The 14,421-nt window shown below is 42.0% G+C and overlaps 1 protein-coding gene across 1 annotated transcript; it reads right to left on the bottom strand.

Moving 5' to 3' along the window:
- Positions 1-309: 309 nt before the first annotated feature.
- On the bottom strand, positions 310-9,064 carry lrrc4bb (leucine rich repeat containing 4Bb). Its single transcript, XM_069691554.1, has 3 exons — positions 8,608-9,064; positions 3,863-4,476; positions 310-3,762 (listed from the first exon to the last, which is right to left on the bottom strand). Exons 2-3 carry the CDS (start codon positions 4,103-4,105, stop codon positions 1,768-1,770), a joined length of 2,238 nt encoding a protein of 745 aa, XP_069547655.1. The 5' UTR covers positions 4,106-4,476; positions 8,608-9,064; the 3' UTR covers positions 310-1,767.
- Between the last annotated feature and the right edge of the window lie 5,357 nt (positions 9,065-14,421).

The raw sequence follows: 14,421 nt of genomic DNA, 5'->3' as shown, positions 1-14,421 counted from the left end.
CTTTTCCTTAACTGTATGTTCCCATTTCAAACCAATTCAACACATCACTCTGCTGTCGGATAAATACACTGACTGTTCATAAAAACACAAATTTTCCAAAACCAGTAGTGTCTATAGCCCATCTATAGGAGAGTAACTAAAAGCCTGTCTGAGCACATAAACGGAGCAGACGGCACCTGTCATTACCAGGATGACTATGTAATGGCTAAACCACAAACCATACATTCAATTTAGGTTTAGCACAGAGGACTGCATATTGTCTCACCCTTCACTCGCTGCATGTGGTTGCCATATTGACCCGCCACAACCCAATATATGATTGATTTATTTCACACGTAATGATACATGGCTAGACAACTGTACACATTATATCAAACTAACAAAAATAAAGAAATACAGAGTTGAAACGCAAGAAGCGTAAATGGCATTTAACATATGAAAGTTACACTGTAAAAATGTGGATCTTACAATTGTCATACAACCAGACATTATTATTATTAATATACTGTACATTTCCATTCATTCCAATCATCCAAAGATGGATGTTTAATCCCTTCTTGAATGCTGCTGCAGGTAGATGTCTAATCATCCTTATGACAGCATTTTATGGCGTGATTATGGTAACCATGAGCAAGGAGGTCATATCAAATTCCTGTCTAAAAGCAAATATCTGGCTACTGATCTGATTCAAATAACACATTGTCAACACATTATTTTACCCATACAGATCTTTGCATTGGATTACCTTTTTCGTGTTTGTGAAACATTGTTTTTACCATTATTTGATGCTGGCATTTAAGTATCAGAATCGTCAATTCAAATACCAAGTAGCTGGCTTTTACAAAATACATAATACACTCTCAGAACACAAAAGTTTGCAATGATTATTACTGAAACAACAGACAAAAGTTTGTCAAACAGAGATCTGCATTTACTGTTCTACAACCTAAATGGACTTCATGTCACAAAGCCAATTCAAAGATTCACAATGCGTGTTGCAATTGAGCCCTTATGTTTCTGAGAAGTAGCCAAACTTAAAACGTATCGTAACAAACCGCCACTGTCACCGCCCCTGATTATTCACAAAGAAACAAACTATACCAGCTTATACATCCACCCCAAAATATGTCTGCATCGGAGTCTGCAATGATACATATTTAGATGAAAATATATTTATATAATTTGTGGATTTTTCACAGTAGTTTGTACTGCACTGTACCTTTTTGTCCATCTATTTATGCCTACATAATTTTCACCTTGAGGGAGTCTATTGAGTCACTTGAGAGAGAGTGTGGCTCATGTTTTTTTGTGGAAGAAAAATGTCTCTTGGATTTTATTCTGCGATATCTTTGATCCTCAGTGTGGTAAGTGCTGTGCATGTCTTTCAACTTCGCTGGCCAACAACGATTTGGGGACTGATTACTCTGAAAGGCTAGTTTTTTTTTTTTTCCTATGAGAACACAGCTTGTAGAAACTGCAAAAAACATTTGCTTTGGCACAGATTTACATTGTAGCAATGTCCATTCCTTGATCTCCATGGCCATGATCGTTACTACAAACACAAGTGGGCCATTGTGGTAATCCTTGGCTCAGTACACTGTCACAGATAAGTCTATGTGTTTGTGTATTGCCGTGTCAGTCTATCCTCTCTCCTGGTGTAATGTCAATGCACTCTAGTGTCTAATCATTCCGCGCATAAACCCAACATCAATCCCCTCTCTGTCTTCGACTCTTGCTCACTCTCCCTCTATACTCTCACTTTTGTTTTTAGATCTGAGTCTCTTGGACGTTTTCCTTCGAGTTCCCCTTGAAGAGAAGAGGCTCCATTTGGGGATTCTGGTTTTGGCCCATGAAACCCTTGATCGATCCATGTAAGCCCATGGTCGGCATGGGGAGGGACATCGGCAGCGGTGGGGACATAGAACTTGGATTGATGTTGGTGCCGTTGCCTGATGAGGAGAGCAAATTCGATGTAGAGATTGGGACTGAGGTACAGGAGATGGGGATATCCTGGCCTGGCTGGTTCTTGTTAATGAGCATCCCTCCTGGTCCCATCCCATCGGTGCCAATACTAAGCCCCATCACGTTGTTGTTGAAATGATGCGTCTTGTAGTAATGGTTGAGAGTATCTGTACGGCCGATGTTGGGAAGGTTGACTATTTCTGGATGATGTATCCTAAGGGTTCCTTCTCCACCAGTGCCAGAATTCATTGTTGAACCACCTGAGATGCCACTTCCGGCCCCGGCTCCGATCTCATCTTCAACGTTGACAATTTCGATAGCTCTGGCTGGGCCGTGGTGCTTGTGTAGCTGGTGTTGCTTACGGAGTTTATAGAAGACCACCAACATTACGGCTGCCATAAAAGTAATGGCCACAAAGCAACCAATTATGATCTTAGTTGTTTTCATTACGTCGTCCAGACCTGGAATGTTAGTTACATCCATTATAGACACAGTCACTGCATTTTCAGTGGCTCTGTTGGCTCTTGGGGACAGTGAGGAAAGAGAAGAGAGAGAGGGCGATATAGTGATGCCAGGTCGGCCATCTAACCCTCTTTGAACAGTGGGATTAGGGAAATCTATGAAAGTCTCGTTAATATACTGTCTTGCCGAGTTCTCCTCCTCTCCTCTTACTGTCTCTACTGTTTCCACAGTGACAGTGGTGAAATAGCTGTAGCTGTTGCTGGGATCTGAAGCTGACACATTGAGCACGGCGGTTGCAGTGGTGTTTCCAGCAGAGTTGGTTACCATGCAAGTATACTGCCCAGTGTCTTGCACGGTCACATTTGTGAAGTTGAGTGTTCCGTCATGAAGCACTGAGATCCGAACTCGGTACGATCCGTGGGTCATCAGAGTGCCATTTGGAGTGAACCAGTTCACAGAGGTCATTGAGGTTCCAGTGCGACATTTCAGCTCAGCAGCCATACCTTCAGTGACATTGAGGTCAGTGGGTGGCTCAACGATTACTGGGGCATAGCAGGTAAAGTGGCTCTGGTCTAGTTCCCCAATGTACTTGCCCTTTATGCCTGGGGGCGCATGGCAGCGAGCACAACATGTGGTGTTGCTGGGAACTGTTTCTTTCAGCCACCAGCTGAGCCACAGAACATCACAGTTGCACACCCAGGGGTTGTGGTTGAGATGTACCCTCTCCAATTGGTGCAAAGGGGTGAAGAGGTCATGGGGCAGGGAATGCAGGGAGTTGTGGGAGAGGTTGAGCTCCTCCAAGTTTTTGAGGTCATCAAAAGCATTGCGTTCAATGACTGACACTCTGGAGTGCATTAGCCACAGCTTGCGAAGTGAGACTAGACCCTGGAAGGATCCAGGCCGGACTATCCCGAGCTGGTTCCCTGACAGCTCCAGCTCCTCAAGTCGCACCAGTGGGGTGAGGTTGGGGATGTCCTTCAAGCCACACATGCCAAGATTCAAGAAGCGCAAATTTACCAGACCTTCAAAGGCAGCCTCTGAGATGAAATCCAGTTTCCTGAGCTCCCCTAGATCGAGACGCCGCAAAGAGGGAACACGATGAAAGGCAAATGCCGGCAGTGTCTCGATGGGGTTGTTTCGTAGCCATAGTTCCCTTAGCTTGCTGAGGTACTCAAAGGCTTGGGATGGTACCACTGTGAGACGGTTGTCAAAAAGCTCCAATGTGTTGAGGTTGGGAAGCCCATTGAAAGCTCCCACCTCAATCTGCCGGATGTGGTTCTTGGAGAGCTGGAGGATTTCCAAATGCCGCAGATGTTTAAATGTGTCCGACTTGATCACCTGGTGTGGAAACAAGAACATGGAGGCACGTTGGTGGCAACATCAGAATTAATCATAATATATTCTGTCAGTCTGAATGTGTACATGAAACCATATTTACCTGAATTGAGTTCTCTTGTAGATTGAGGTATCTTGTGTTCTCTGAAATGCTGTCTGGGATTTGATCTAAACTCTTCCTGGTACAAATGACACGACTCGCCTGATTGGAGCAGGTACAGGGGTTGGGGCAGGGGGGTGCTGCCTCTGTCAGCTGAGGTCCATGGTTGTGAAACCACAACAAAAGCTGGACCAACCAGAGGAGGGGGAAAGGGGTACAGGGGCTGGTCACCATGACAACACGCATGGCAACTGAGTCATGACCCACCCCTATTGCTATGATGTCGATAAGTCACCTCCAAACAGGGGAATTTAAGTGCTTATCTTGATGTTCATATTTAATGCTCTTTTTCTGTTTTTCTCCTTCAAGCAGTCACTTTAAAATGTGAGAAAAGTGTGATGTTATATTAAAGACTCTATTTATCATTAATAGATTCCTGTTTTACTTTGCTCATACTTCTTTGACTATCAAATACCTTGACCTTTTTTCTTTTTTCAATATGTCATTTTAGGGAACCCTGTATTTTTGCTCCCATGACAATTATTAGGAGAGAAATCAAGATTTTGGGGAGGATTTGGCTGTGAAAGTGTTGTCACGGTGGAGGCTGTTGCTTCTCACTGTAGAGGGAGAGAGAGACAAAAAGAGACAGGAAGGAGGTCAAGTAAGTGCAGTGTGCAGTGGCTTTAAGATATTTGCGTAGCACATACATACAAGTAGGGCTGAATTTAAATCTCAAAATATTACAATGTCCTGAGCGCATGATAAGCCACATCTGATTTTATTTTCTAAAGAGGTGTCTCTCAAAGTGCGCCTTGCAGTGTGACTGGTGAGTCAGCTGCCATTTTCTTCATCAAGTTGAACTTAACATCGGGGTCGTGGTCTGAAATGGCCACAAAAAGTCTACAATTTCACAAGTGTGGCGGGAGGATGGCTGTCTCACCATTCACTCTATGATACTGGCATGCTTCTGGTCAAATGCATGCTGACAGGGTAGAATCTCAAATTTTAAAGGATGCAAAGTGGTTGAAAGCAATTCCAACTGCTGCTGGTGGGATTCCCAAAGACCTAAGGTTAACGCAGAGATTCATGCAATCCATCATGAGGCGGTGGCACAGCATTACAAATGAGATAACAAATGATGCCTGCATGCAGTAATTTAGAAATTAAAATATGAAGAAATGATTATTGACTCCTGACATTTTACTGCAATGCACATGCTGTGTACAATATGCAACGCTCAATCAGACAAGATCCCCAGCCACTGAAGTTGATGAACCAGACATGAAAATAACAAGAAGATTGTGAACAAAGAGAAAGACGATGGTGCAGAAACACTTTTATGGCTTCTGTAATACACAGGTGTGTATTGTGTTTTTCAAATGCCTTGTTTTTGGTTACTGTCACACACGTCTTGAACAGACATGGCTGCAAGCATCAGCAGACTCACTAAATTTAGAAATGCCTGGGCTGTTTCCCTTGCAATGATTAGAAAGAGAAAGTGTTCATTGTTTTCTCAGGCACATTATGCTTGAGACTATGACTCTAGCAGTCACAAGCCTGTGATGTCTTTTCAAAACAAATAGGAAGGTCCTTGTTTCCTGTCACAAATACAAGCACTGTGTTACCGTTATCAATCTTCTATCTAAAATAACTCCTGGATACATTTTATGAATACGTTCTAGCCTCTAATTTCTGTAATAGACAGGTTTTTTTTGTGTTTTTTTTTTTTTTTAAAGTTCCATGGCTGTCTAAAGCATCTCCTCTCCTATGCGGCGAAGATGCATGCGCTCCTAGAAACACGGTTGCTGTGGCAACCTGCTCACTCACCATCTTGTGTTTTTACTGTCCAGTGCCCTATTGCACATTACTGTGTTTAGCTGAGCTTGATGAACATTTCCTGCTCTAAAACGATCAGCAGGTCTAAATCAACGAGCATTGAGACTTAAAGCTTTTAGAGTTTATTCACATCATAGCATTTGTTATTGCGGCATAAAAATATAAAATCAGCATGCTTTTACTTAGTCGATATCTTTACCTAGAGACACAAAAACTGCATGTTGAAAATATACATTCACATAAGTGCAAGAAAACCTGAGAAAGCACACTGTTGAACCTTGGCCTTCAATATCGCAACAGAGGGAACAAATCCGCCATGAATCTCAACATCTACCAGGTCTGAGGATTAGGTCAACATCCGTCTTTATTAAAAACATAGTTCTGAGAACTCTTAAAGCAGCTATTAAGAAAGCTCATAAGGGAATGTATACTAAAAATAGACTTTTTCTGATGCTCTGCACATCCCACAGATTCTCTCACCCTCTCTGTCTCTCTCTCTTTGACACACACACACACACACACACACACACACACACACACACACACACACACACACACACACACACACACACACACACACACACACACACACACACACACACACACACACACACACACACACACACACACACACAGAGGTCCACACATCCATCCATCTTAACTGTAACTGCCACAGAGCAATAACAACACATTATCCATCTCTGATTAGAGAATAAATGCAGATTTATGAATACAACTGATAAACCTAAATGTTCCTCCTTGCAGCACTCCTCTGTGCGGTCCTTCCCTTGAAGAGTTGCCCTCTCATCCCAGTCCAGCAGGTAATTATGCATTTCAATAACTTCAGCGTTTTAAAAAATGTTTCAGTGTCTGTCTTACAATCAACATTGTGTCTGATCCAAAATGGTGGTTTTGATAGTTACAATGATTCATGAATTCATCAAAACACAACCTCATTAATATTCAGATGGTCAAAGAACTGATGATATCAATGCTCTCAAACTGAATTTTATCTTTTATGCCGTGTTTTGTACTCTGGTACTTCCTCAAACACACTGTGATGGTGTTGCTTTGCCTTTTTTTGTTGTTCTTTTACTTTCTTTTAGATGGAGCTGTCTTGAAAATGGACGAATGCGGCTGCAAGAATTCCTGCGGCCTTTTGAAATGAACAAACATGGATGTAAGAGTAAAGTGTTTTTTTTGCACCAAGGAAGAGCAGTATTAAGCCAAAATACATTCTGATTGTGGACATGCAAAATAGTTGTTGTTTTTTTGCTTGGGTTTCCTTCATTGCATCCTTAATAAAGATGCATTTAACAACTGGTTAGAGCTACTGGCACCTGTCAAGAAGTAGCTGTATTTTTTTTGTTAAAATAATAAAAGGATTTGAGCTACATTTTTTTCTTTGCTTTAGGTGGAAAAAGTCACAGGGATTGGACAGTACAAGCTGTTAATGTAAAGCACCACGCAGGGTGTAATTGTATTGAGGAAGAGACCATGAATCTCCAAGCAGGACGCCTGTTGACTTGACCTCTCTTCTTCAAGTTCCCAACCACATGAGGGCTCAAGATCAACAGCAAACACCATAATGGTCTTTATTTATTTTTTTATATTACACCTTGACTCATCTGAGGGAGAATTCTGCGCCAGTGGCCTTCATCATGATCCTTGTGCAGAACCTGTTTACTTTGGGTTTGTGACACGCTTGACACGTCGGCCACCTTGTATTTTTTTCAAACCAATTTCACTCAAATGTATTTCTCTTTCTTGATCCTAGCCGTTCTTTCGTGTCAAGAGCAGATTGCAACCATGTAGGTATTGATTATTCGATCAGGCCTGAGAGAGCGCTCAGTCGTGAAAAGACAAATTAGCTGCAAGCTGCTGACCAATTGCTACAAACCAATCACATCATCGTAAGCGCCTGATTGTATCAATGTCCCGCTCTCCACAACAGACTCATTAAGGTTTATGAAGAGGCAAAAATCGTGGTGTTGTTTTCAATAAACACCGAGGCTGTAGACTGTTTCTTGTGTCCCCTCACAAGGCCCAATTAGACCGCATGTATTTACAGATGGTCCAGAATGAACACAAAGCGGCACAGGTGCAGCAGGGCCAACATCATCTACTGTAACTATGACAACACTAGATTGATTCAGGACGTGGGAATCGGGGTAGGATGGGACGCATTTCACCAGTAACATGTTAGTGAGAGAAAATGACCGGTTCGTGCCAAATGTTTTCCACCACTTTCAGCTCATCACAAATATATTTCCATCATTTCACTTATAACAACTTGTGAGAAACGGCCAAAAAAAAAAACGCAAGAAGCTGACCGTTTTCTCCTGCAGTCGCAACCTCTAATCTGCAATCTCTCCTCATCATATAGCCTCGAGCATAATATATCCTACAATTGAACAGAATGGCCTTATTCATCTATGCAGCTGCGCTCACTACGGCGCACCTTCTCGGGAACGCAATTGAAATTCTGAATAGGCCCAATTCTGCACATGCTGCATTACAAAATGGCTTGCATCCATTCTCTCTTCAGGGTAATGACAACATGACTGCACCCAAAATAATCCATATAGGCTCAGTATTTCTTTGGAAACGAGCAAGTGTAAAGGCTACATGTGAAATAGACAGGCTTACATAAGGAGCCAAATGATTTTAATACAGTTTCCAGGACTACCACAGATTTATTCCAGTGACATCGACGCTGACTCTATCTTTTGTTCATATTAATTATTTACTTAAACTGTTATGCATCTTTGCAACCTCTGCACATTTTATTATTCAATCTTTGTCATCTCATGACTGATTTGGGAATCCATGCAGATTAGGTAACAAATGCAATAATTACGCCGACCATTTCGGTCGCTTCTACCTGTACAACCAACCCAGCCTCCACATACCTTAATGTTTCGGCGGCTGCGGCGTAAGGTCGATGTTTTCTGTCCTCTCGTCCCCTCTCCGATCGTCAGTTTTCCAACCTCGCTATCTGTCTCTCCTTTTCTCCTTCCTAAATTGACTCGCTTGTTTCCACGGCTGTGAGCTGGCTCTTGTTCTTGTAGGCTAGATCCGCAGCGCCAACGCAACGCGGGGGGCTACAGCGATGGCAGGTTAAAGATGAACACAATCCACTCACACACGCGCGGGGAGAGAGGAAGAAGAAAAAAACGGAGATCAGATTAAGGGTCGTTGGAGGAAAATTATGTTAGAATGATCACATTTAGGAACGAGGTCGGGGACGAGTGCATCGATGCGCCTTATCATCCTTGGAGAGGAACGCAGGCAGCAAACGCGACGGCGCCCGCTGGGCAGAGCAGTTTGCGTCCAGCATAGGCGGCTCTTTACGCACATTCCGTATGTTTCAGTCTGAATCCTACTAAGACAGCACTGGGAGAAAAGACGAAGGACCAGCCACCGATGGATGGAGATGCGTTCTTTAAATGTTTTAAAGCATTAAGCTGTTCATCCACAGCAGCATCCTACCGAAATAAGAGATATTTGATGTGTTTTTTTTTTAGTCTGCATATTTTGTTTTACAAACCTCTGGTGCAACATAAGCTCTCGGCATGTAATGAGTAGCTATGTAGTCACCTATTTATTAATATGACTCAGCAGCACTGTATGATCAACAGGACAAACTGAGGCAGAGTGTTTCTCCTCCATGAAGTGAGATTTGCTCAGTTTTCAGTGTTTCTAACAGGCACCTGTTTAAGCCACCAAACATCTGCAGTGAGAAACCTTCCTGGTCCACTGAGTCTTACAGAGGTTTTTTTTAATAGGCCCTACTAATGTCCAAATTCATAATGAACGTTTAATGCTAGCACATGCATTTCGACGATGGCCAGCTAAGATTAAATCTAGCACACTAATGAGATCTGTTTTCTGCAGACTTTGCATATGAGTATTTATTTTGTCAGCCCAAAGCCTCTGTGGAGGATTTAAAGCTGTAAATAAGGAAGCCACCGCCACTATTTCTTCTCCAGACACTGAGAGCAAATCCTCAATACTCTGCAGCTCTGTGAGTTTTGGCAAAACATTTAAATACTTGTGAGTCGTGCAAAAATGTAAGCACATGAGGTATTTTGTGAGCACAGTTTTAGAGTACATGTGATACCAGAGGCTTGGTGCATGTTTTAATTAGTGAATTGAAAATACCAGCAAGTTATTAGCCAATAACGAAATCCCTAAGGGATGCCTGTGTTACTAAATAGCGTCAACATATTGATCTTTGTCATGTGTATGTCCACATGCTTATCTCCTCTGTATCATCATGATCCTCTTTACAAGGCTGCATTTGTTTCAGTTGTGAATTTGTACAGAAGAAGAGACACCCTGCTTGTAGCTTTGTATCCACTATCAAAGACTAGTTTGTGGGTAAAAATAAATTTCGGTACATCTTTGCTCTGTCTCAGCTCACACTAAAGGTCAAAGGACGGAGAAGGCCAGTGATGCTTCAGAAAGACCCCCAAGATATATACTCACTTTCCTCCTCCCCATCTCTCTCTTTTTCCCTCCCTCTCTCCCTCCCTCACCCTCTCCCTTGCTCCTCCCCTCCCTCTCTGTGAATGCCGTAGTGAGCATTGTTCACGACCACTAGCTTTTGCTGAAAGCTGCACAGCAATGAGGTCTCTGTGCCTTTTGCCTCTCTCTTCCTCTCCCCTCCCCCTCCTCTGGCTCCCTCTCATCTCTCTCTCCCACCCATCTACCTCTCTCCTTCCCTCTCTTTCTCCCTCTATCTCTCTCCCTCTATTAAATTTCCAGTCACACAGTGGTGCAGAGGATATTCCTCCTTTCCCTCTTTCTCCCTGTTCCCTCATTCCCTCTCACTCATGTTAAAATCTTAGTCCGTATCCAGTCTCTCATCCAACCCTGGCTGCCTTTCAGTGCTTTTCCGCCACTTGTGTCTCCTCTCTCTGTACATCTTCTTGCCTTCCAACCCCCGCACCATTTAAAATGATTCCATGCTGCCCATGCCAAACCCACCCTGTGCCTCTGCTCTCCTTCCTTCCCCCTCTTTCCACTCTATGTCCTCACTGTGTCATTGCACATTGAATCTGATATGCCCCTTATGCATCTATGGTACGCTTGTGTGTGTGCAGGCACCCTGAGCGCACGCACGCACGTCTGTGTGTGTGTGTGTGTGTGTGTGTGTGTGTGTGTGTGTGTGTGTGTGTGTGTGTGTGTGTGTGTGTGTGTGTGTGTGTGTGTGTGTGTGTGTGTGTGTGTGTCTGTGCGGGAGCAATGGAGTGGAGGGAGGGAGAAGGACATGCATTTGTGCACAGTAAATTAACAAACACTCATTGCTGTATTGCTTGTGTCATCATTACAGGAAGGCTCTTGGAGTAGAAATACAGCTAGAGAGAGCTAATCCCACTATCCAGAGGACGAGTGCATGGCATTTCCAATACAGCCCAAACCCCATAAACTCTTAATGCTGTGTTAGGAGCCACAGGGGAGGAGAAGGGGAGGGCGACAAGGATTTGGCAGCAACATGCTAGTGCCAAGACATATGTGGCATGCTGATAGCACTAGAGAGGTGCAGCTCACGCTGTGATGAAGCTTTGGAGGGGTACTGATACACATCCACCACTTCTTTCTGAGCTACAGGCCTCACCGCTTTGGAAGTGGGTGACTGAGTGATAGTTCAAAGGAAAGACAAAAAATGTGGCTAATTTTTCTAGCTGCAGCTCTCTTGTTAGATTTGGGCGAAGAGCATTAGTGATCTGTTTTAACGGCCCCGAGCGTCCAATTGGGATTGTGAACAAAGTGATATTTTTGTTGTTTATTTTTAGAAGTGTAACTGACAAAAGTTGAGTTGGTGCTCATTGCCATCTGTGCAAGAGAATAAGAGATACGAGTGAGAGTTTCGACTTATTCATGGTGACATCCCTGTGTGTGTATGTATGCGTTAGAGAGGGAGAGAAAATAGAGAGAAAAATCCTAGTGTCACAGTATCTTAGCAACTGCCTCCATCTCCTTGGAGACAAGAACTGACATCATTTCCTGTCTGTGAGAACTCACTTTTGGTTTGTACACAGTGTTTTTGTGGATATGAAGGTAATGACTTGTTTATGTGTGTGTGCGCATGTGTCTGTATGTGCGCTGGCGTGTTGCCACGTTCCTGTTACAAATATTGGGCTGCAGTTTGTCCACTAATGTAACGAGGATGTACTCGTGTTTCAGTCAATGTGCTCCGAAGAATGTCGCTCTATGTTAAGTCAAGAGAAAAACCAAGAAAAAGTTCAACTGTTGAACTATAATTTCTTAAATATGGGTTAAAAATGGCACAGTAAAATAGTAACATAAACAATTTTCAGTCCCACATGTACATTTTTTAGAATTCTTAACAATTTGTTATCCTTTTTCTTATCCCTTAAAGTAAAGTAAAGAAACAAACAGAAATGTGTACCCTGAATTCAAACTAGTTTTCTGCAGACATGTCACTAATGTAACGTGGAATGTTTGTATTTCTTTCTTTCTTTTTTGTATTCATACTTTCACACATATTCTGTGTTCATGCTATTAAGTTAATCAGATTCAAGAGAGTCTGCTGTTCATGGAGGCCTATCAAGCATCTACCGTGTTAAACGCAGAGATAATATCATCTTCAACTGCCATCTGGTGAGCAGAAGAGTGAAGTGCAACCACAAATACATCCTCTTTCACTTTTAAGTTTAAGTCAGATATTTCTTTGTATCACTTCCCACATCCTTTGAGAATATCAGCACTAAACCACATTATTGTTAGCATTAATCAAGGGACAAAATAGACTGTGCTTCATTTCACAAGTTATAAAAAAAAGAGAAGTAAAATCAAGAACTCAGCAGGTTTCCAGAGCTTTCTGTTTAGTTATGACATGCGCATTAATCTCTAGACTGAATTTAAAACGACACGATTCTCATAAATCCAGAATGATGTTTCCCTCAATAGGAAGCCCAAAGTCAGAGAAACATTTAAAGGTATGCACTGGTAGGGACGATTGCAAACAAACAATTCAGCAGTGAACGACTGACTTTTGTTCAGACATTCATTGAAGCAGAACTGGCTGCAAATTCCTTTGAAGATAATAGTTTTGTTTTGAAGGGGCTACAGAGACACTGATGAGACTATGAGCAGTAACAACTATGTAAACAGGAAAAACATTAACATCAATGATACACCCTGAAGAAAATATATACTAACTTCACAATAATAGCGCATATAAGAACTCAAAGAAAACTGGACATGTGACTGTACAGTCGGAGGTTTGATGTTACTGAAAGTATATTCCAATAATCATGACACGTAAAAGTCACGAAGAATATCATGAAGCATGTCAAGACAGCTTGGAATCATGATTGTAAGATGCTAAAGATACAAAATGACACAGAATAAAATGGCTGCCAAAGATGATGACAAACACCACAGACCTTGGCGATCCATGAGTGAATTCAAAGCTTTAACCTTCTACAAGATCTTTACTATTCCAGGCCCATACAAATCAACAAAGTCAGCAACACGCAGACACACCATCATACAGATCAGCATACAATTTACAAGACATCCCAGGGGAATCAGTGTCCAACAATGTGCCAAGCTGATGCTTCAGTAAATTCCGCACACCTCAGCAAATCATTCTTATTCAAGCACACAACGTCATCATTAAAGTAGCCTCAATCAAATTGAAGAGCAGAGGAGAGACAGAGGCTGCAAAGTCACAGCTGCAAACACATAAAGCAGGCAACCAGACACATGAACTGTCCTGCAAAACTCGTGTTGCATACAGAACAAACAGGAAAACAGACATATTGTCTTTACATATCACTCTAAGGAGACAGTTTTGTAGTCTTGCGGATAGACAATAAGAAATTACATAGAAACATTGATTCAAGACACCAAAAAGAAGACACTGGGGTGTGTAACCAGACTAAATTAAGAAGAAAACAAATATATATATATATATAAGGTTTACATCCCTAAATCAATAGTCATTTCATTTTATGTAGTCTAAACTGACATAATATGAGCATAAGGAGGAGAGAGCACTGATTTTTCAGCTATGCCTTCCTCAGTATGCAGTTCAGTTTCATGGTTGGGCCCTTTCAACTTCTTACCAACACTTTGTGACAGCTTAATGTTACACTTTGTGTATTTTTGGTCCCGGGGTGCCAGCCAGGGAGAACCCTGCCAATAATTTATCTAAATTAAACTAAACTAAGCCAACCCATAGGAGGTATGAACAATAACTCTGTACATCTTCCGCCGCAAACTAAAAATACACCTCTTCTGACTTTACCTTGAACAGTAGAACTTTAATAGCATTTAAAATGACACTTACTGATAGCACTTTGTAGTTTGGCTTTCTTGAAGAAATTGTATTTTCTTGATTCCTGTTGTTCTGGGTTTTGTACCCTCATGGTTGAAATGCACTTATTGTAAGTCGCTTTGGATAAAAGCGTCAGCTAAATGAAATGTAATGTAAATGTAATGTAACCTAACTCACGTTACTCTCACACAACCTAAAAAGACCTTTCAATAGAAAAGTACCAACAACAAAAATAGACGTCTTTCAGTCTTTAGCAATGACAAAACACCACAGGAGATGCACAGTTCTTGTCAATGAGTGGCTTTTATTTTCCCAAGAGAAGAAACGAAAAAAACAAATTGTTCAATGAGAGAAAAATAAAAAGGAGAAACACCAACAAAAAGAGTCCACTTCAGGATATGTCCAAGGAAAA

The sequence above is a fragment of the Brachyistius frenatus genome, unplaced genomic scaffold (assembly GCF_029030835.1).
Source record: "Brachyistius frenatus isolate BFR_SWC_R1_liver_20210118 unplaced genomic scaffold, ASM2903083v1 Contig_11, whole genome shotgun sequence".
NCBI classification, from domain to species: Eukaryota; Metazoa; Chordata; class Actinopteri; family Embiotocidae; genus Brachyistius; species Brachyistius frenatus.
The sequence above is the reverse complement of the archived record's forward strand: the minus strand, read 5'-3'. Positions and strand labels throughout refer to the sequence as shown.